Source organism: Pisolithus orientalis (genome assembly GCF_024613125.1).
Source record: "Pisolithus orientalis strain OTSU chromosome Unknown F5J12scaffold_1, whole genome shotgun sequence".
Lineage (NCBI taxonomy): Eukaryota > Fungi > Basidiomycota > Agaricomycetes > Boletales > Pisolithaceae > Pisolithus > Pisolithus orientalis.
This window is the reverse complement of record NW_026260782.1, coordinates 2,129,400-2,150,728: the sequence shown is the minus strand read 5'-3', so window position 1 is coordinate 2,150,728 and position 21,329 is coordinate 2,129,400. Positions and strand designations below refer to the sequence as shown.

Genomic DNA, 21,329 nt, shown 5'->3' with positions numbered 1-21,329 from the left:
ATAGCATATTTAGCTGGATTTTGGCTGAATGGTTTCACTTCCACTCTTGATATTGGTGGGATGACAGCGGGTAAGTGATTTCATGACATGTTTACCTGGACCTCTGCTGATTGGTCTCCGGTGCACTCCTAATATTAATGGCATGACAGTGGGTGAGTGATTTCATGGATATTTTTTAGCAGGTCCTCAGCTGAATGACCTCACTTATACTCTTGATGTTGGTGGCATGACAGTCTGTGAGTTATTGTATAGCATGCTTAACTGGATGGCTGTTGAATGGCTTCACATGAACTGTGGATGTTGGTGGCATGACAGGAAGTGAGTGATTTCAAGGCATGTTTGGTTGGATCTCTGCTGATTGGCCTCACTTCCTCTCTTGGTGACAGCAAGTGAGTGATTTCATGGCATGTTTGGCTGCATATCTGCTGAATGACCTCATGTACACTCTTGATGTTGGTGGCATGACAGCAAGTGAGTTATTTCATGGCTTTTTAGAGCTGGATCTCTGCTAAATGGCCTCATGTGCATGCTTGTTGATGACATGTCAGTGGGTGGGTGATTTCATGGCTTGTTTAACTGGATATCTGCTGAATGACTTCACTTGCATTCTTGATGTTGGTTACATGACAGCAAGTGAGTGATTCATGGTTTAGCTGATGTCTGTTGCATGACCTCACTTGCACTCATGATGTTGGTGGCATAACAGCAAGTGAGTGATTTCATGGCATGCTTAACTGGACCTCTGCTGAATGCCCTCATGTGCACTCTTGATGTTAATGGCATGACAGTGGGTGAGTGGTTTCATGGCATGCTTAACTCATTCTCTTCTGAATGGCCTCACTTGCCCTCTTGATGTTGGTGGCATTTCAGGGGGTGAGTGATTCAATGGCTTGCTTAGCTGGATCTCTGCTGCATGTCCTTACTTGCACTCTTGATATTGATGGTGTGACAGCAAGTGAGTGATTTCATTGCATGTTTAGCTGGATTGCTGCTGAATGGCCTCACTTGCACTTGTGGTGCTGGTGGCATGACAGGAAGTGAGTGACTTCACAGCTTGTTTAACTGCTCTGTTGAATGGGATCCCTTGCACTGTTCATGTTGATGATATTGCAGAATGTGGGTCAATTTAGGAAATTGATTGATCCCTTCTGATTACCTTCACTTCCATTCTTTGTGTTCCACTTGACTGATAGCTTGTGAGTAGCTCAGACATGTTATGTTGGGTGCCTACTGAGTTTTTTCCTCCCTAAACCATCCCCCATGGCAGAATGTGAGTGATTTCATGACTGGTTGAGGTCATGGTCTGATTATGATTGTGTGCTGGTGCCCTTGGTATGGCATCTTTGCCAGGAGGTGAGCAGCCTCACAGGAGCCATGGCTAGTTATGCTGTGACTATACTTCTGACACATGTGCCCTTGAAACTTTTAGCTTGTAAGTGTTGGGTTGCTATCTTCCCTTGTCTCAGGTGAACCATGTACAATCACAGTTAAAATTTCAAGTAAATCCTGGTGTCCCAATGCCACCTCTCTCAAAAGATGTGACTTTGTTGGGGAAGCTCCCAACTGTCCACTCAATAGCTGAGTATGCCATTGGTAAGGGTTTCTCCTTGCCTCCACAGAATTTGCTCACTCCTCTAGGATGCTTGCTTGTTGCTGAGCATTCTTACTTTTTAATGCAACATGGGCACCATGTTTGGCAGGAAGTTTTGTCATTGGCTGTGGAGGAATACAAAAACTCCAACATACAGACTGCTATTTCCAAAGTTGTGAAGACAGTTTTTCATGATCATGATGGTGATATGGATGGTTTATGTGATGCCATTATCAAGGTCATCATGGAGAATCGCATGTGTAAGCAGATCTTTTTCATGCTCATGAAGCTGTTATTCTCAGGTGTTTTCAGCAAACAAACTGTTGATTGGGCCAGGGAGCAAATGAAGTCTGCACATGGATAACACATTAAGAGTTGACTCTAGATGGATGTAAAAATGGAAGTGGAAATTAGCCTAAGTACTCCTGATGGATCATGATCAGTCTTGATGTCTCCATAAGGTAACACTAAGAAATAAACCCAAGCACAGATACTCATGCAGAAACCTGAAGCAATGCTCCAACAATGTTTTTAGAGGCCACATTTCTGGTCATTAAAAACACAGCAAATACCACTAGAAGCATGGAGGGAAGTTATTTAGAGCATGATATGTACCTTCTGAAGATGCTCTTATATCATCTGTGTGGGTAGACTAAGTAGGTGGCAGGGGAATGCCCATATTCATCTGATGGTCTACTTCCAATTCAGCCATTTCAGTCACAAGGAGGGATAAGAATTTGAGAGGCCTCCTCACAGTGTGAAATATGGTGGGACAAGAAAAAATATATGCACATCAGCACATGCATGATTTCTTTGCAGTTAAGGCATTCAACTTGCTTAAATTCTGTTGACTACTTGGTAGTGGAGTGTAGTAAGCCCAGGTGCTTATGTATTTGCCTCGAGAAGCCAGGTCAAGGTAATGTGAGTACATGGTCATGAAAATGATGAGTATGGATTCATCATTTATAATGGCACTGGAAAAACTCTTACATTTTCTCTCTGAATGCCTTGTGATGAGGTTGCAGTAACAGCTCAGACATATGTATTTAAGATCAGTAGCAAGGTAAAGTTGACTACTGGTCTGTAGTGGTCAGTCAATAAAAGCCATTTGCACCAATACAAAATTATTTTTTTACTTGACAAATTATGGAACTTATCATATTACTACTTATGGTACTTATATACCCTCCTGATCAATTTGTTGAATACTGGTCAGTAGCAACAGCTAGTCAACCATTGGCCAACCTTTTTATTGACCACAAGGATTAGATCAGTCTGGATACCATCTATGACAACACCATTTGAGATTGCACGAGCTTGAAAACAGAGATGTTACATGAAACAAATTACACACTTGCTGTCCAGTATGTATAATATATATGATTGTACAGTAGAGGCCTTTTTGCAATGTAGGACTCAAAGCTAAATCATTACAGTATCCATATTGAATATCATTAAGGGCATAAGAGGATACCAATGACTTACCCTGAACAAAAAGCTCAACTATACGAATAGTTGTCAGTGAACGAGACGACAGAACGGGCACCGTGCATGCCACTCACATCTTCCGGAGTCAAACGACCCATTGCCTAAGGAAGGCCGATCCGATCAGGAAAAAAAGAAGTTATTGTCGCTACAATTCACACATACCGATTCATCAGTGGACAACGTCGCATCCACCATGGCAGACTTCTTCTCCTGGAGCTACGAAATGGAAAGGTTACTAAACAAGACTGGTATTTTTCCATCAAACAAAGGCTACCTGGACGATGCGGCTTTCGATGCTATCTTCTATGACAAGTTTGATGGCTTGTACAGGACGATGTTGGCCAAGACGGTGAATACGATCCATGGCTTCTGTCAAGATGTTAGCTGAGCTGCTGAGTCGTGAAACTGTTCACTTACGGTACTCGACCTACGTAAAAAGTAAGAAGGGGGGAACTGGTCACGAAACGTGGAGTGACTCACCGCCGGATTCCACCAGCTGTCCATGAGGTATACCCGAGAAGCTTCTGTCAAGTTCAGAGCAACACCACCAGCTTTCAAGGAGACGAGGAACACGGTGACCTCGACATTGTTCACTATAATTACAAGAATTTTTCAACGATGGTCAACGACATTCCACAATGAGGTGCTCACTGAAGTGCTGGATTGTGGCATCTCGAGCGCGTGGGGACATCCCTCCCTCCAATCTACAAATCTGCAAATCGTTCACCGTTGCTTCTTAGCCCATTTAAACTGCTACAAAACACTGATAGCAACGCACCAGAAATCCTGCCTTCTGAAGCCTATATGCGATGAGGTCTAAAAAGTTTACGAATTGACTAAACACGATGCTCTTCGTGGTCGCATCTTGCAAGCGGAGGTTGCTTAGTTCTTCTATGAGGGCTTCGATCTTCGAGGACGACTGCCACGTGTCAAGATCGAGACGTCCCAGTATGCCTTGGCGTGCAACCGGTGCACTCTCGCCTAGTTCTAATGCTGGAGCCTCTAGATCTATTGTCAAAGGAAGATGGCAGACGGGACAGTCGGGCTACCCAACAAACACAAAGCGAATGAACTAACGCCGAGAGAGATCTGATTCGAAGAGTACAAACGCACCGAGACATCGCAGCTCGCGCTCAGGTACTGCTTGATACACTCACGATCAAAAATGTGCCGACACTTGGCTTGTATCGCGTCTTCGGCAAAGTCGTTGCAAAGCCGGCAGACTGTGCCTTCTCCTAGCTCCTCCGTGTTGAAGAACTGATGCCCATTTTTCTTGCTCCGAAGCACGAGGTCCGGATGGCAAGCCATCTGTCTCATACGGGTAATCCTGTGTGATACGTAGGTGAGCACTCTGAGGGCGGGCGATCGCTAGACATGTGTAACACACAAGCTGAAGATGTTCGAGTAGTCTACAAAGATACGTAAGCGCAATAATATCAATAACGGGAAGCATGGCACCATACTGTTCAGAACCGTGCCTGAATGCACGTAAGTGTTGAACTGACGCTTCGCGTCAGTGAAGAGAGAAAGATACAATTCCTTCTCTTCGGGGCTAAAGTAATCCCTCCTGACGATGACCGTTCTAGGTGGGAGACCAAGGTCATCGGCACGTTGAATCTAAAAGCAGCACATCGTCACTCTGAGGGGTAGACATCCAACACAGGTTCATCTGACACACCTTTGTTCGCCTGAGCATCAGTCGATCCAGGAGAATCCTCAGTTTCCTGAACGCCACTTGTCCTGGACCGACCATGCCGTATTTCTGGATCGGTGTTAAGATTTCTTGGTTCCAGAAACAGGTCTGAGTGACAACACGTCAATGCAATTCATAACAACAGGTAAGTAGCAGAGACACACGTGGCTCCCAGCACCATGTCCACACTCTGCGTATGCCTCAGCTTTCGTGGTGATATGCGTCAAAAACAAAACTACGAACCGTCACACGTCTTTTTGTCTGAAAAGTTCCAGTGCAACGACTGGCAGTCGCAGCGCCTGCCTATTCACATATGTGCTGCTAAGCAACGGTCCCGACACAACACAGGACAGAAACGCACAAAAGTAGTAGGAAAATGGATCGCCTCCCAAGAAACGAACCAAACTGTACAGCTCTCCGACACGGTTTTGAAGGGGAGTGCCGGACAAGCACCATTTATAGTTGCTCCGCAATTCGAAGCACGCTTTTGCAGTGTTTGTTGCGCGTTCTTTGATATTGTGAGCTTCGTCGAGCTAGCAATGCAAGCCTAAACGGGATGTGCCCAACAAAACTACAATAGACTCACGATAACTCTATTCCAGTTGATTTGGTGCAGAGGTGATTTTTCTTTTATTATCAATCCCTTGCGCTTGAAACCACTGTGTTGCTTCCGGAAACAACTCTCCGCAATAGCATACGTCGTCAACACCTATTACGTCACTGAGCAGAACGATATAAACGTGCATGAAATATGACCGACCACATCATATTTCTTGAGTTCCTCGTGATTCACACTGCGAGAGGAGCCGTGCCACACAAGAACGTTCATATTTTCCGTGTGGGCTTGGATCTCGTTCCGCCATTGGATGAGAGCAACAGTAGGTCTGCTCGAAGCGTGAGGATTCGCAGGATACTGACTTCAAGGGACCCGACCCACGCAATAACGAGATTTGGGCGTTTTAGATCAGAGACAAAAAGGGATATCATCTGTATGGTCTTTCCCATCCTGTGGACATGATTTCAGTACTACGGCTGAGCATATGCATATATGTACTCACCCCATCTCATCCTATACCAGTCATTCAGCGACTACGGCGAAGAGCAATAAATAAGTAAACTCACCGCCAAAATACCACCCTTCCAGACGCTTTCCTCCTGTTTTCGCATCCAAGAGAGGCTTTCTTGTTGGAAAGGCAACAAGGTGACCTTCAATCCAGCAGGTTGAGGGGCTTTCTCAGGCGCCGCAACCGCAACTCCTTTAAGATTTCTCCACACATTACGCAGTTCAGGATGGTGGAAGAGGAAGCGAATGCGTGACCTTTCCGCCTGCAAGACATGAAACCGAATCACACGGTGCATCGACAGAGAACTTACCAATGTGAGCTTGCGGCCAAACTTCCTCATCGTGACTCTGAACTCTTCTTCTATTGAACTGTAGACGACCGACTCGTCGCCCAGACCATCGTCGTCACCTTTGGATTCGGAAGGGGCACTCTCAGTATCATTCTGGTTTGAAAGCTCCATGCCGAGCTCTGATTCAGAGTCAATCTCATCCTCTTCAGAGTCTGCGTAGCTCCGGGATTGTCGGTTCCGCCTGGTAGCGGGACGCTTAAATGAAGACCGGCGACGGTTGTAAGCCCTTTTAGGGGCAGGTCTTGACGATGGTCCTGCCCCAGATGTGTCACGTTCGGCTTCTACCCTAGCCGTCTCACGAGACAATTGTATGGCAACGCTCATCATCTGAGCCTCATCTTCGTCTGAGGATGGCACGTAGTCATTTTCTCCGTGACCATTGACAGAGATGTCGTCGATGTCGGACAATTCGAATTCAGAGCCACTTGACTCCGACTCTGACACCTGGATGAGTTCTGGCTCATCTTCCGAGGCACAGAACGGATGGTTGTCGTGCTCGGTCTGAGGCGGTTCCAGTGCTTTACCTTTGCCTTTGTCCTTGATGCCGAAGCGTTTTCCAGTCAATGGCTGTATGGCGAAAACCTGACGAGCATATATCTCACTTTTGAGCTAACGACGGGTATTTCGACAAACATTGCTTTGGAAACGACCCTGCGCTTGGTGGCAACAACCTCTATTTCTTCGATTTCTGTGTCGGCGACGCGCTTCCTTGTATTCCTGTTCATGACAGAAGTTTTCGCAAGAAGTTTTTTGGGGACTTCCAACAACTCGACGTCTGAAGTAAGGGGCGTTTCTGGCTCGACAGAGAGCTGGTCAGTCATGGAGGGAGAAACGCTCGTGCTGGTGGCGGTAGTTGCTGTAGTGGCCGGCGTGGCCGAAGCGCGTGCGCGTCTCCTTGTCTGAACCATGCTGGGGTGGTGGGAGGGAAGGGAGTGGCAGTCAGAGTCGTTTTAAAGGAGCACGGCGACCATTTTTTTGACGTTCACCTAATTAGTGGGCGCGAGAATTGCCACAGACGCGACAAGCCGGCTCAGACTGACTCAGGGGTCATTTTATTATCTGACTCACACAACCGACACGGAAGTATTCATCACCGCTGTTCGGAAGCGGTGGACATTGAGTGGAACGGTGAAATGGCTGAGGAGGATTCTAGTTGAGTGCTGCACTCCGGGCCCAGGCTTTATTCTGCTTTGATAGGGGAAATGTTGTTGAGGAGGACCGTGACTGCGGATCAACGTGATAGGCTTGAGAGTCTCCGTGGCCCAAAAATGCTACCACCACCCGACTTCCCCACGAACGATGTTGGAAGATCCCTGCTGATATCAGTGTTTTCACCGGCAAAGCCTCGATGTTCCGGTGTCATGTGATTCGGGTAACCGAGCACTCGCATTACCCCGCAGAGCTCCCCCGTACTACACTGTCATCTCCACCATGCTACGCTCCGCTGTTCGCTCGGTTTCATCATCCAACATTCGACCGTTGGCTTCATTAGGTGCCAGGTGTGCCTCCAGGGTGGAGACTGCACTAACTGGGGCAAGCTTATCCATTACCTCCGGGAGCTCGAGGGCTTTCTCAGTATCGGCTCGTTCCATGGAGGGTTCTACGCTAAATTCATTGGATACTTTTACGGAGGAGGAGGAGATGCTGAGGGAATCTGGTTCGTCCTGTCTAATCCATCGTCCGGCTCAGCTATGACACTCCCCATCCATAGTCAGACGCTTCGCTACAGACGTCGTGGCTCCCAAGGTCCGGGAAATGGACGAGAGGGAAAGTATGGACCCAGATATAATAAAGGGCCTCTTTGAGCAAGGTGTCAGTGACATTCCAACCCATATCTGCACATCTTACTTAGCTGCCTACAGCTCATGGGCATCGAGACTAGCGTAGAGCATGGCGGTGCCGAATCATCGTTTACGTCCGCCATAATTGCTATCGAGGAATTGGCCAAAGTAGACCCCTCCGTGTCCGTCATGTGCGACGTCCACAATACCCTCGTGAATACCATCCTGAGGAAGTACGGCACCAAGGAGCAGCAAGATAAATGGCTACCACCACTCTCAGAGTCCAAGGTACGTGTATTACGCGGGCACCATGTAAAATGCTCACTTAGCTAGGGCCTTTTTAGCTGGGTTCTTTCTGCTTGTCTGAACCTGCGTCTGGGTCAGACGCATTCTCGCTACAAACGCGTGCCGTCAAGGACGGCAGTCACTGGATCATCAACGGGTCCAAGATGTGGATCACCAATTCACATGAAGCCGAGATCTTCCTGATATTCGCAAACGTACGTAAGTCCTCGTGTTAACAACAATCCCGGAGCTCACAAACGATGCAGGTCGATCCGAGCAAGGGGTACAAGGGTATCACGTGCTTCATTGCAACGAAGGATATGGGTATTCAGATCGCAAAGAAAGAGGAGAAGCTTGGCATTAGAGCTTCTTCGACGTGTACCCTGAACTTTGACGACCTACGGATACCAGAAGAGAATATTATTGGTGGCGAAGGCAAGGGATACAAGGTTGGTCTCCCTCGGTAACCGTTCCACCATTACAGAGAGACTGAAACATCACAGATCGCAATCGAAATCCTGAATGAAGGTACGTTCAGCACGCAAACCCGCTGCATAATAGTGAAAGAACTGCGTTTTCATAGGGCGTATAGGCATCGCAGCACAAATGCTCGGCCTCGCTCAAGGGGCATTCGACAAAGCCGTGCCGTATACCTACACGCGCAAGCAATTCGGCCAACCGGTCGGGACGTTCCAGGGCATGGCTTTCCAGATTGCACAGGCTGCCGTTGAAATCGAGAGTGCCCGCCTGCTGACGTACAATGCTGCTAGACGGAAGGAGGAAGGGAAGAGCTTCACCAAAGAGGCTGCAATGGCCAAGTATTGGGCAAGTGTGATCGCACAACGGGTGTCCGGTCAAGCAATCGAATGGGCTGGAGGGGTAGGGTTCACGCGAGAGACCGGGATAGAGAAGTACTGGAGAGACTCTAAGATCGTAAGTCATCTGCAACTTATTTTGTCGTCCAGCGAAGCCTAAGTGGTGCTTAACACAGGGAGCTATATACGAGGGGACATCCAATATTCAGCTACAGACGATTGCCAGGTTCATTCAGAAGGAGTACTCGTAGTTCGTACTGGTGTCAACGGCAGTTACTCATCTCACTAGTTGCGCTTATGAATGAGAAGAAGCACGCCCTCAAACACTGCCCAACCAATGACAGAGCTGAGGATCTTGCGAGACATACGAAGAGAGGCACCATCGAAGAACCCAACGGCACCTCGTTGCTGAACGAGCAGTTTCATATGCAAACACTTCCAGGTAGCTGTTCCACCTTACCTGCCAGATTCTAGACGTTGTGGATATGAACCCTCGGTATCGCTCTTCCGAACGGACCTGCATCTTGGTCTAGAGGTGACGTTTAGCAAGGTGATATGGATTACACCCGTTTACGTACTTTGATGACGTCAAAAGGGTGAGTGGCCATCGTAGCAATGGCACCTGCGGACGCAGCGGAGAGGCCGTGTATGGTGGTAGGGTATACGTTAGGGGCTAGAAACGCTGTGACACGGTACGTGAGCATGCACGTCCAATGATGAACAGGAACGCTGCCAACTTACTGGCTTCGTTCTTAACAGCTTCATAAACGACGACGAACAACCCGGCATATGGGGCATCTCTCAAAGACGATGCTAAAACACCACGCATCGATTCGGAGGGACCCGAGCGCAACACCGAGACGAGTGAACCAGTTAGGCTCTTATACGAGTAGAGCTCGCTCTATACCAACGGGCATTTGACATTCATTGCAACATATATACCACATCAAGCAAGACAGACCTCGAAGCGTGCTTTCACCACTGAGAAAGGGTTGAGCAGGAGGCCAACAGCGACACGGGCGGTTGCCCCAGCTATCAGATTGCCCTTGCTTGAAAGTTTGGGGAGTACTGTTTTGACACCGTCTCTCATTTCACGCATGTCCTGCGCTGCGAAATAGGGTGACCTGGTCATGATTGCGCGGAGGTGAGTTAGGCTGGTCATGTATAACGCTACCCCTGGTACGTTCCTGACAAACGGGAGGTCAATATTCGATGGATGAAAAAGGAGATTGCAGAAAGAACTCGTCAAGGGTACTCACCGCATGAGCGTAGCCGTCGTTCCCCTCCAAAGTCCCTTCATTCCATCCTGTTTGACGATATCACGAGCGGTATTCCATATGACTGTGGTATTACTGAGAGACACACGACCCGCTTTAGCGAAACCTGAGACCATTCTTGCGCTGAAAACCGTGCAAATCGCTACTCACCGGGAGCGCAGATGTGCATGTGTCTCCTTGTTGTATCCGTGTTTTTAACAAATCGACTGGTTCTGGTGGTCAGTTGCGAGTGCTTGCCACCCCTACTTTCTAGGGATTAAAGCTCACGAGGCTGGAGTAATACTGCTCCTGCGAATCCTGAAAGTGCACCTGTAGAGTTTTGGTGAGAGGTGGCCACGAAGGATTGGAAGTTGTATGGGTACTACCTGAGAACAAATGCTTGCTGACCCCAGCATCTTTCATTAAGGACGGCAGTGCTAGGAGCTAGTACAGACTTGGAAGACTATTGGTTGAACTGCAAGTCGTCCTGCTGGGGCGTTGTCGTCGGTCTCCGTAGGTGTGATTCCACAGAAGTCTTACTGCAAAGCCAGCATAGCCTGACCAAACTAATTAGATGTGAGGTGGCAAGCGGTATTAGCACAGGAAAACCCGACCAGGCAAGCCTTAACATTCTCCGTTCGGGAGGCTCTTACCACCACCAGACTATTGATAGACGATCTAACTATTTACGAACACACCTCATTCAATGGATGGTCTACTTATGATTACCAGCAATGTTTGCGGACACCATTGCGTCTTTACATGGCCTAATTACGTTAGCCCACGGCACTGCCTAGACGGCTGAGCCTCGAGGTTCGTCCACAGCATGCAACGTGGATGCGGGGGCTTCAACTCTACAGCAACTCTTCCGTCAGTACAATCCTCCCTACGAGTCTTCAAAATTCAATTAACCCTCAGGCTAAGTGTAAGAGATCTTGTCGTAGCCGTTGACGACGTTCTAATGTGTATTAATCACCTAGTCCAATATGCGTTTAATTGATGTCGAAGTCTTCCTGGAAAGGGAGAGACAGATAAAGGAGGAGGGGAATGTCGACCGTGGTACCAAGCTTGTCCTGAAAGAGCTCGACGATACGGTTACCGATTACTCCATACTGTCGCATCGTTGGATCTACAATGATGAGGTGGACTACAAGGAGATGACGAAACTCGCGAAAATGGAGAATCGAGACGAGATCCGAGGGCGCAGCGGCTACCAGAAGATTATGAAGAGCTGCCAGCGAGCTAAGGACGATGGATTAGAATGGCTCTGGGTCGATACCTGCTGTATCGACAAGCGGAACAGCACAGAGCTGTCAGAAGCCCTGAACTCCATGTTTCGGTGGTACCAAAATTCGAAGAGGTGCTATGCTTACCTCCACGATGTTAATGATTTCCCTGTTACACCTGATCCTGAGAGGTTTGCAGCATCCGAAGGCTGGCCAGAGTGGTTCTCGCGAGGCTGGACGTTGCAGGAGTTGATAGCTCCGACGGACCTCCAGTTCTTTAACAAGGATTGGGAACTCATTGGAGAGAAAAGAAACCTCGCGTCCACGCTAGAGAAAATCACACGCGTCCCATCTCAAGTCCTTGCCGATGGTTTGACTTCATACTGTCCCAGTGTTGCCCAAGTCATGTCGTGGGCCGCTAACCGGAGGACAACTCGAGTCGAAGACCGAGCATACTCATTGGCGGGTTTGCTGGATGTCAACATGCCTATGTTGTATGGCGAAGGGAAGAGAGCATTTCTACGTCTTCAACAAGAGGTCCTCTGCAAGTCAACTGACCAAACTATCTTTGCTTGGAACCCGACAGAAGGAACTCCACAGACCTGTGGCGTACTAGCAGGAGATCCGAGTCATTTCCGCGACTGCCACGATATTATCCAGATGGAATCAAGGGAGCTCTGCTGGAGACTACCTGAACTGCGGTTTGTTGATGTCAAGAACAGCCTCACCAGAGGGATTTTGCCGATGTGGACTTCCGAAATGCAAGCCTTCCATTCATTCATCACTACCAATGTGGGAATCCAGGTGTGGTTTCCCACTAAGCGCTATCCTGGCTGCCCACTTGTTTTGCAAGTGGTGCTGGCATGCAGGAGAGAAGGTAGTTTATGGCCGATCACTATTAATGTGGTCCCCTGGAGGTCCAAATGCTACAGGTTTGTTGGCGAGGTCGGGTGGAACCCTTTACCAGGTTTTTACACGTACTCACAACTCGTTCTGACTCGCGAGCTCACGGGCGCTCCCACTGGCATTGTCATCGACGAGGTGGACGGCGTGGTCGCATTACTTAGGAGGAAATGTGCAGCTATGGCTGGCACCAAGGTGGATGGCCGGAATATACGACCTGTTGGTGTCACTGTTGCTGAAATTCATCACATCACGCGCCAAGTGCCAGAAATCTTTGTCGACATAATTGCCGTACTCCGTTTCCTCTGCCTCCTCCCCTGTATATGCATCTTCTATGCGATTATCGCGGGATGGACTAGTTGGCCTGCGTTTGCAGTGGCCTGGCTTGCTATCATCCTTTTTTGGATATTGTCAGAAGTGTCAACAATAATCCCATTTACTTGCCGTTGCACGGAAAGTGCTTCGCCTCCTGGAGAGTATGTCATCAGCTCAGATGCAGAAATTGTCTTATTGAGGGGGGAGGAACGTGCAGTCGCTTCAATCATTCGTGGCGAGACAATCCTTCCATTGCAGTCTCTGCGGTTTTCACGCCAACTTACATTGGCCGCGCATGTAGCCCTTATTTTTGGAGAGTTTTTGGCGGACCCTTCCACTGCAATGGTTACATTGCTGGAGCTCCAGGCTGTGGCTACGATGATCACGCATCTCGTACTGTTGGTTCGAGTGTGGGTCCCACTACGTAATTGGGCTGCAATTCAGGCTCTCCGCCAACCGAAGCTCACGAAGTACACGTTTGGTTCTCGCGGGAGCGGGGTGGTGTTTGCACTTCTTCTCTTGCGGACTGAGAAGGCAGAGGGGGTACTGCACGAGCTCTTGCCTGTGCCAAATTCCAAGGAGTGGAGGAAGTGGAAAACTGTCATCCTGGATCGTATCAGGCGTAGGGGAGATTTTGACTTTGACTCCTCCGAGTGGGATGACGGCACTTGGACCGATACGGAGAAAGAGGACCTGATCGGACTCTTCCAAGATGCCCGTGATGCCTATCGAGTCTTCAAAACGCACTTTGTGCAGTCAGTCTCCTAACACCCACCGGTTTGATGACTCACATCACGTCTATACCGACAAGCACAACTGTCAAATGTGTAAGTTTAACATCATGATGATATGGTTCTCGCTGACTTCGGGGATTCCCCTGCCGCTAGTATGTGAGGTCACCTTGATGCCTTCTATGAGAAAATGTCGTCCGAAGGCTAAGCAGCTTTCAATTGCATTGTCTTCCCGTCATGTTTTTATAGTCAAATCTTGCCATCTTTGCTGTGCTTTCCTCCCCGTGATACACATGCATTGTTGTGTCGGTCCCTTGTGCTAAGTAACCACATACATACTATATGCACCACACGAGTCTATTAGCAATATAGGGGCCATGCTAGATTGGGGTTTCGAGACACACAAGTTGATTTTCGACATCAACGATCCATGATCGCCCGCAGAGTTCTCCGAGAGCTCTTACAACGACCGCTGGGTCCTTACCATGACAAAGATGTCCTTAGCAAGGAGTGTCGGTTATCGGGACAATCTAAGCTAGTTCTCTACTCGTTTGTTCTTGAGCGTGAAGGGCGTGTTATAGGGTATGATACTTGCGATAAAAATTTTGGCCCTTCCTGGTTCTTCTCATGCATCCCGTTCTCCAGCCTTGACCAGTCAGAAACTCCCCTAGAGGGAAGGCGTGAAGATCATCGCAGGTTTCGTTTCCGCGGCACCCTCAAGATTGGCGATCCGGATTGGCTCTCTGACTGGGGTGTCAAGTTGGTGGAAGCAGAGCTTGATTTACGTTGGTCTGAACGGGCCATGCGAGAAGGGGAGAGACGAGGTCCACCACTAACACTCAAGGAACTTTTTGGGAACAAACTGCTCAAGTGCTCCGGTTCAGCGCTTCGTGACGGCGATGACGAGTGCGAACTCCTGTTGAGGATCCAAGGCGAAAGGGGGCTGCCTGCTGTCTTCATGAGAGGTGAGTGCCTCCACCCCACTTATGAGGTCCTATTCCTCGAGTCCGCATTGTCTTTTCACAGCTAGCCGGGTCAAGGACGAGCTTCTCTGGACATCGAAAGACCAGTGAGTATCCGAACGACCTCTCAAGTCCTTTACTTCATAGTTGCCGAGGCTTCGTCAGTACGAAGTGCACACCATGGACGTGGCCACCTATTCATTTTCCGAAAACTTCTTGTGGCGCTATCGCCTTTTGGATCTCATGGAAAAAATCGTGGAACGATATCCTTACGTTCCCATCGAAGCACGACATCCAGAATGGTTCGCGAGAAAATATATCCGGGATTTCGCTTACCCGGAGAAAGATAAACATCGGCGTATCATCTACGACTCTTCTGATTCTGACATCTCTGACACGGACGAACGGCGCGTTCGCACACCACGCCAGTTGCTTCACGTGCATAAGAGTGAGATTCTTGGCCTGTTTGCAGCACATGCCGAGTGGCTGCTCACTAGCGAAGCCGCTCGACGAAACAACGTTTTAGATCTTAAAGTGTGGCACATATTTTGGAAGCAGGTGAAGAAGGAGAGGAGAGAGGCTGCCAGAAATGGCGTGATATGGGGGTGGCCAGTTGGGCAGGAACCCCGGGCGGAGGATCCCATATCATCTACTTCTAGTGAGGAGGATGACGAAGATAATATCGTGGAACGTAACCCTGTGATTGGAAAGCCGACACCACTTGTCCAGCGTAAGCTGGAGATTGCGAGAAAAAAGAGATCGAACGGTAGGAGGAGGATAGAGAGTAGCGCTTCCGAGTCCGAGTCGGATGTGCAGGGACATGCGTATGCATCTGACTTCTCAGGGGACTCGGAGTCTTCTTGGGAACCAGACGAATTCCCTGCAGCTGATAAAGAGGTCCTCCGTTTGGTTCCCTGGCAACTCACTATTCCTCCAGATCCACCGGATGCAACTGGACGTTGGCAATGTCCGTTGCCAACTTGCCAGTACAAGATCGACCTGCGCCGTTTGACAGAGGAGAACAGGAGGGATGTAGATGACGCGATTATCCGTTACATCATGCGGAAAGAATGGCAGAACGTCTACATGGATGACACGGTTATTCGTGGATTTCTGCAGATGGTGAGGAACCACAATGATGGTCATTTCGCGGAAGTTGGCGTGAAAGTTGTTAGGGAAGGAAATCGGGTAGGCTTTCTTCCTGCCCTTGACTGTGTCACTCACACATGGATAGGAACGATTAGAACGAATCAGACCCCGCCAGGAAGGTGTGGAACCCCACCCCTTGCGAGGACGCCTTCCTCCCAAGGGCTCTCTGCGTGGGGAATCAACAGCAACCATGTTTCATGTGATCGAGTAGATGGTACTCTTTGCAACCGTACCGATACCTTTTAGAGGTACCTTGCACTCCATTGATTCACCATATACTTTGCGGATTGGATGCACTGCAATAAGTTACGTGTTGCGAATCAAGGTATAACAAGTAAATCTACTGCACTGATACATGGCACGTTGAGGTTTTCGTCACGCAAGTTTGCTACAATGCACCCTCAAACAACAGTTTCCGAGGCTTACTTATCGTGGGCGGAGGCAGATATAATGCTGGCCTACAAACATGGCAAATATAAGATCAGGGAGAGGAATGAAATACAAGGAGCAACCTACATTGACGTGCCGCAATTTGCAGCAGGATTACCCATGATGATACTCTCGGAAACCCCAGAAATGCTATCATTCTTCCCGAACGCTGCGGCGTCGAAGAGGTGGTCCGTTGTCTTCTCGAAAGATGCGAGCATCATAACGCTGTCCTTCATTTTCGCGACACCAAACCGAGTGATGCCCAGAACTTCGCCCTGTGAAGTGTGCATGCATGAGCGAACGAGCTATGAAATAACCTGGTAACTGTCGTACCTTGTAACTCATGACATCTCCTAAAAGCATGACATGCCGAGGATCGATACTCATGCCGTGACTGGACATCGTGAACTGAATTTCATTGATGATCGTTCTCCTGGCGGCTTCGATGCCAAGGACCTTTGCCGTCTCAATTACGTGGTTAGATGTCGTGTGTTCCCCAACGATTCCTGGATCTATTGTGACGGCGCAGCCGGTGTTGATCAACACGTTTACACACCTTCCGTGATCATGACTTTCTGCAAGCCATAGCCCTCCACAAGTAACTCTTTGTCACCCTTCTTCCCCTTCACGTCATCTTTTTCTTTGATGTTAATGATGGCGCGTTCAATGGATGGCACACCCTTTACGACGACGTCGGGCAGTAAACGCTTGAGTTCGCGCAGCCTGTAGTATTTGTCTAAGCCGTCAACGTATATGCGCAGTCGGTTCCGCCGGGGAATGATGGTGATCGACTACGAACAGAATGGTGAATTGTAGCAATTTACAGTGTCATGCTTTACAAACCTCTTGCTTGACCTTGAGTTTCTTTGCGTTTACGATTGCCCATTTGATGTCGTCCAAAGTAAGTTCGAGCTGTCCAGTGCAAAAACTGAATGTATGCGCATCAACTTTTAGAACCAATGACCGACCTGTAGTTTAGAGACAGCGTCCATATCGACAATGACACCGATATAAGTGTACTCTGGTGCCCACGCCTCCTCCAAAACTGCAGCGACCTGTAGGAAACCGGTGATTAGCAAATTGATGAAGATTCAAGTAACTCTTCGTACGTCACCGAGGTGAGTCTTTTCTAATCGACCTTTCACTATCCGAGCCGAAGGCTCACTGTCCGCGGTGACAAGCTTACAACTAATGATAGGCGTGCTGATGGCCTTGGCAGCGTTGATGATCTCTTTTATACGAGGCACACCCAAGGTGACGTTCATGGAAGCAACTCCGGCAAAGTGGAAAGTTTTGAGCGTCATCTGAGTACCCGGCTCGCCGATCGATTGGGCCCCGACGGCACCCACGGTGGAACCTGGGATAGGAGAGTCAGATGAGAAACACGCAAGCAAGATTGTACAGTAGAATACCTGGTTCGATCCTCGCCTTTACATATTTTACCCAACAGAGGTGCAAAAAGCACAGAAGCTGGGCTTCCGTGACCCTTCCCATGTTGCCGACGAGTTTCTTTTCAGGCACTGGGTAAAGAGATGAGTAAGTCATCCATACAGTTGGGCTTGAACATACCAGTTGCACCCATGGATAAGTCGGTATCCGAGTCCCATTCTTCGAAACGTTCAAGGGCTTCAAACATTCCGTGGGCCTTGCGCATCTTTGCCAGCCGATGTACAACGTTGTCTGTGATGAATCCGCGGATGGTTGCAATGTACGCAGCCGTGCATTCGCTGGTGAACTTCTTGGTGTTCAACCCACGATCAACCACCTCAAGAATTTCGAACGGCAAGAGCGGGCGACCTCCTCTGCCGCTAACAGACTACCAATTCCATTGCACTCTCAGACATCTAATAAATAGATGTGAAAAAAAAAAGAACACATACCAAAGCGTGCTTCCAGGACCTCTCAAACTCGACAGGTTGCGCATCACCTTCTAGGCAAGCAGGATCGAGCCCGTCGTCTCCATACCTGAATTGCACAACTCCGCCTGTAGAGTTACGAACGGACAAGTCGTACTGCGTTGTCAGGTCTTCTAATGCCTTCATCAGTCGGCGCTGCATGTAGCCGGTTTCTGCAGTCTTCACTGCCGTGTCGACCAAACCCTCACGCCCAGAAATAGCGTGGAACAGAAATTCAGTGGGGAGAAGACCCGTATAAAAACTGTTGCGGACGAAACCCTTCGAAGGAGGCTCCTTAGATTTCTTTGGGAAGTGAGGAAGCGATCTGTCTTGAAATCCATCTGGCACACGTTTTCCGGCTATAATTTGCTGACCGACACAAGCAACCATCTGGCAGACGTTAATGACGGAACCTTGAAGATATCGCGTCAGCCTCATGATTAATTGTTAACTGTGATGTTAACATATTACCTTTCGAACCACAAGTTGCCATGATGAGTGGTGCGTTGTGGCGGCTGAGTTCTATCATGCAGATTTTCCCGACCTCGTCTCGGACCTTTGAGAGCACGGAAGAAATGAGAGCTTCCAACGTTTGCTCCTGATTACATCCAGGTTTGTTTTCGAGAAGTCCCTTTTTGGCTTGTGCAATTAGGTTATCGCATTCCGCGTAAGCCTTCTCAACCATGATATCCTTTTTGGAGACCAGTATTGGTCCAGGTATAACGTCATTTATACCTAGTGAGAAACCAAAGTTCGCTGAGGAGGAATGTCAGTATTCAGCCATTTCTTGGATTGGCCAACTGAACTTACCTAACCATCGCGCACAAAGCTTCGCGACACGATTCATCGCGGCAGCGGCCTCATGTGGACCATAGTCGCGCATAATTATACCAAATATCGACTTTTTCTTGCCGCTACCGACGGTGGCTTTGTCCATGACGCCACACATGATTTCACTATTGACGATCACCAACCAACCATCGTTTGGCGAAAGATCTGGGAGTGGTTTCATTGCATAATGCTTTGCGTCTGGCTCGTCGACTCGATTGCACTTCGACTCGACGTTGACAAGGACTTTGGACTGCTTGTTCGGACGCATGAGCACATTGAAAACTTGTTTTCCTGTCCATAGTCGCACAGGCTTCCATATCGTCGGCGGCGGCAAATCTATTTGTAAATCTGCGTCCGCGAAGTAACAACATATTTGTGTAAATTGACGGCGGTCGAAGAACGTGTCCCTCTTGGAGAGTAGATATGATGCGGTAATGAAATCCTGGATGGCCGCGATGACAGGCTCACCATTGCGAGGCGTTACAAGATTGTTTTTGACACTCATAAGCTCTAGTGCTTCTGTGCGAGCTTCCTCGGTCTGTGGAACATCTACGCAAGAGAGTTTGAGACGACAAAGGGATGTTTTGCAGTGAGACTTACGAAGATTCATTTCATCTCCATCAAAGTCGGCATTATAAGGGCCACAAACGCATTCATTCAATCGGAAAGTCCGCCAAGGTCGCACTCGGGCTCGGTGACACATGATGGAAAGCTACAGCTTAATGAGTCTATTGGATAACGACTTGAGAGTGCACTGACCTTGTGCAAGCTGGGCTGGCGGTTGAATAGGACAACATCACCGTTGATAACGTGACGTTCTACAGTGTCCCCGATTCGCAGACCGTCAGCAATGGCGTTGCGATTACCGAACTTTAGGAACTTCTTGAAGCCACTACTCCCTGCAGTGACGTAGTTCGCACCGGGATGAATATCGCAACCATTGCGAACGGCCTGGCGTAAGCGCTCAATGTTATGAGGTGTTACCCGTTCCGGGTACGTTAGGATTTTAGCGACACGTTCCGGGACAGCAACTTCATCAATCCGAAGATTAGGGTCGGGAGATATGACAGTACGTCCAGAAAAGTCGACACGTTTCCCCGAAAGATTGCCGCGGAAACGGCCCTGCTTTCCCTTTAGACGCTGGACGAAACCTCTCATTGGTTTCTGGCCGGCTTGCGAAGGTACTCCGGGAAGTTCCGAGTTGACATACATGGCGACGGAGAGCTGGAGGAATTCCCAATGTTCCATGAACTGCGCTGTAGGAGCCCCTTTTAAAAGACCTTGTTTTATCAGAGCATTTGTGAAGACTATCTCTGTTAGCTTCACAGTGAGGTCGTCCTCATTTGAAGCTCCATCCTGGGCTACTGAAGGTCTAATGCAAACTGGAGGGACAGAGATATACTGCCAAATATATTCTTCTGGTCTCCCGAATTCAGGTCGCAGCCCTAGCAATTCGCAGTCCTGATTGTTAGCGGTGAGATTGAGCAGAATGGCAAACATGTGAAGGGGGCAACGCACTTCGTCTGATATTCGTCGGAAGAGATCAAGCACCTTCAAAGGATTTAGTTCCTCGTAGACCGCCCTCTTGAGGTACATTCCGAGCTCCTTTTGTGCCTCGACAGCGGGGGCAAAACTCCGCTTCCACTTTTCCATCTCATCTGCCGTTTTCTTCGCACGGAACTTGTCATGGATGATTTTCAATGCGCCCACTTTCTTGACGGCTCCGTTTGTTGCTGAGCAGTAAGGGCAATACACGACCTTTCTGGCCGCGGTATTTACTGCCTTGCAAAGCGCTTGGCGCTGAATATTTTCCAGGCCGGGACGGCGAAACCGTTTGAGAAAATCTCGTCGTTCGGGTCCATCCAATAGCACGCGTGCGCAAGTCTATCACAGAACTATGTCGGCGATATTTATCGGAATGGAGGAAATTCGTACCTTGCATATGGCTTGCAGAATGGAAATCGTGTGCTTGAAATATCCTATATGAAAAACGGGGACGACCAGTTTGATGTAGGCATAATGTCCGACGCAGTCTACAGACGACATGCCGCACGTTTCGCAGAAAGCATTCTTCTCCGATGTTCCCTGAGTAGACGGTGTCCTTCAACACTACAAGGAAAATAAAAAGACCGGGACTACGCACAAGTCGCCTATCCAAAACGCCATCCTTGACTGGTAGTCTGTCTATAGGGGTATATAAATCGCGATGGGTGACCTGGAACTCTGATAGTTGCACGGTGTCCTGTGCATTTAAGAGGCTAAACTGCAGCCGCTTGCTACAAGTCTGTCACTATGTGCGTAATTCATATGTAGCTACTTACTTACATGACCTTGGGCGCCTGTGTAGATACGGATTCCTTCATTGAGTGCCTTGGTTCGGTGTCATGGATGGAAAGGCGAAGTTATACCGAGTCCAATCTCGCGGCTATGACCACGTGACGATCTCCCAATTTAGAAACGATCGATCCTAAAGCAAGTCAGGGGTGATTCCATATCCGGGTTACTCCCATAACACGTGAAAGGTCCGCTTGAAGCCTTGAAGCGACCGGGAACGTTGATGAAGCCA

General features: G+C 48.7%; 6 protein-coding genes across 6 annotated transcripts; 3 read left to right on the top strand and 3 right to left on the bottom strand.

The window, feature by feature from the left end:
• Positions 1-2,886: 2,886 nt before the first annotated feature.
• Positions 2,887-7,281, bottom strand: F5J12DRAFT_33687 (SNF2 family N-terminal domain-containing protein). The gene is made up of 24 exons (XM_051738953.1): positions 7,254-7,281; positions 6,788-7,171; positions 6,147-6,722; positions 5,895-6,098; positions 5,831-5,841; positions 5,710-5,778; positions 5,533-5,656; positions 5,359-5,481; positions 5,134-5,305; positions 5,016-5,075; positions 4,937-4,962; positions 4,758-4,880; positions 4,543-4,696; positions 4,467-4,488; positions 4,193-4,406; positions 3,858-4,124; positions 3,731-3,791; positions 3,560-3,672; positions 3,497-3,506; positions 3,354-3,448; positions 3,242-3,295; positions 3,154-3,180; positions 3,077-3,094; positions 2,887-3,013 (listed from the first exon to the last, which is right to left on the bottom strand). Exons 2-24 carry the CDS (start codon positions 7,091-7,093, stop codon positions 3,008-3,010), a joined length of 2,835 nt encoding a protein of 944 aa, XP_051606072.1. The 5' UTR covers positions 7,094-7,171; positions 7,254-7,281; the 3' UTR covers positions 2,887-3,007.
• Positions 7,282-7,616: 335 nt separating this feature from the next.
• Positions 7,617-9,317, top strand: F5J12DRAFT_779009 (acyl-CoA dehydrogenase/oxidase; the record flags this gene model as incomplete). Its single annotated transcript, XM_051742343.1, has 8 exons — positions 7,617-7,842; positions 7,897-7,997; positions 8,048-8,254; positions 8,311-8,466; positions 8,518-8,700; positions 8,755-8,779; positions 8,835-9,184; positions 9,243-9,317. 8 exons carry the CDS (start codon positions 7,617-7,619, stop codon positions 9,315-9,317), a joined length of 1,323 nt encoding a protein of 440 aa, XP_051606071.1.
• A 34-nt stretch (positions 9,318-9,351) lies between these two features.
• F5J12DRAFT_934397 (solute carrier family 25 member 38) lies at positions 9,352-11,099 on the bottom strand (the record flags this gene model as incomplete). Its single annotated transcript, XM_051749590.1, has 9 exons — positions 10,709-11,099; positions 10,611-10,652; positions 10,475-10,549; positions 10,326-10,407; positions 10,028-10,253; positions 9,808-9,967; positions 9,645-9,748; positions 9,527-9,595; positions 9,352-9,474 (listed from the first exon to the last, which is right to left on the bottom strand). Exons 1-9 carry the CDS (start codon positions 10,743-10,745, stop codon positions 9,352-9,354), a joined length of 918 nt encoding a protein of 305 aa, XP_051606070.1. The 5' UTR covers positions 10,746-11,099.
• A 209-nt stretch (positions 11,100-11,308) lies between these two features.
• On the top strand, positions 11,309-13,895 carry F5J12DRAFT_794704 (uncharacterized protein; the record flags this gene model as incomplete). The annotated part of the gene is made up of 3 exons (XM_051744033.1): positions 11,309-13,498; positions 13,523-13,593; positions 13,654-13,895. 2 exons carry the CDS (start codon positions 11,309-11,311, stop codon positions 13,532-13,534), a joined length of 2,202 nt encoding a protein of 733 aa, XP_051606069.1. The 3' UTR covers positions 13,535-13,593; positions 13,654-13,895.
• A 31-nt stretch (positions 13,896-13,926) lies between these two features.
• Positions 13,927-15,896, top strand: F5J12DRAFT_794697 (uncharacterized protein; the record flags this gene model as incomplete). The annotated part of the gene is made up of 5 exons (XM_051744032.1): positions 13,927-14,079; positions 14,143-14,462; positions 14,524-14,566; positions 14,615-15,647; positions 15,694-15,896. Coding segments are annotated over 5 exons (1,675 nt in total), but the record flags the coding sequence as incomplete, so codon positions are not given.
• F5J12DRAFT_794696 (uncharacterized protein) lies at positions 15,897-21,153 on the bottom strand. The gene is made up of 18 exons (XM_051744031.1): positions 21,089-21,153; positions 20,907-21,039; positions 20,699-20,848; positions 20,282-20,647; positions 19,523-20,224; positions 19,364-19,475; positions 18,743-19,312; positions 18,404-18,688; positions 17,918-18,345; positions 17,607-17,853; positions 17,450-17,557; positions 17,147-17,394; positions 17,006-17,092; positions 16,881-16,949; positions 16,594-16,828; positions 16,371-16,543; positions 16,125-16,312; positions 15,897-16,066 (listed from the first exon to the last, which is right to left on the bottom strand). Exons 1-18 carry the CDS (start codon positions 21,124-21,126, stop codon positions 15,997-15,999), a joined length of 4,209 nt encoding a protein of 1,402 aa, XP_051606067.1. The 5' UTR covers positions 21,127-21,153; the 3' UTR covers positions 15,897-15,996.
• Between the last annotated feature and the right edge of the window lie 176 nt (positions 21,154-21,329).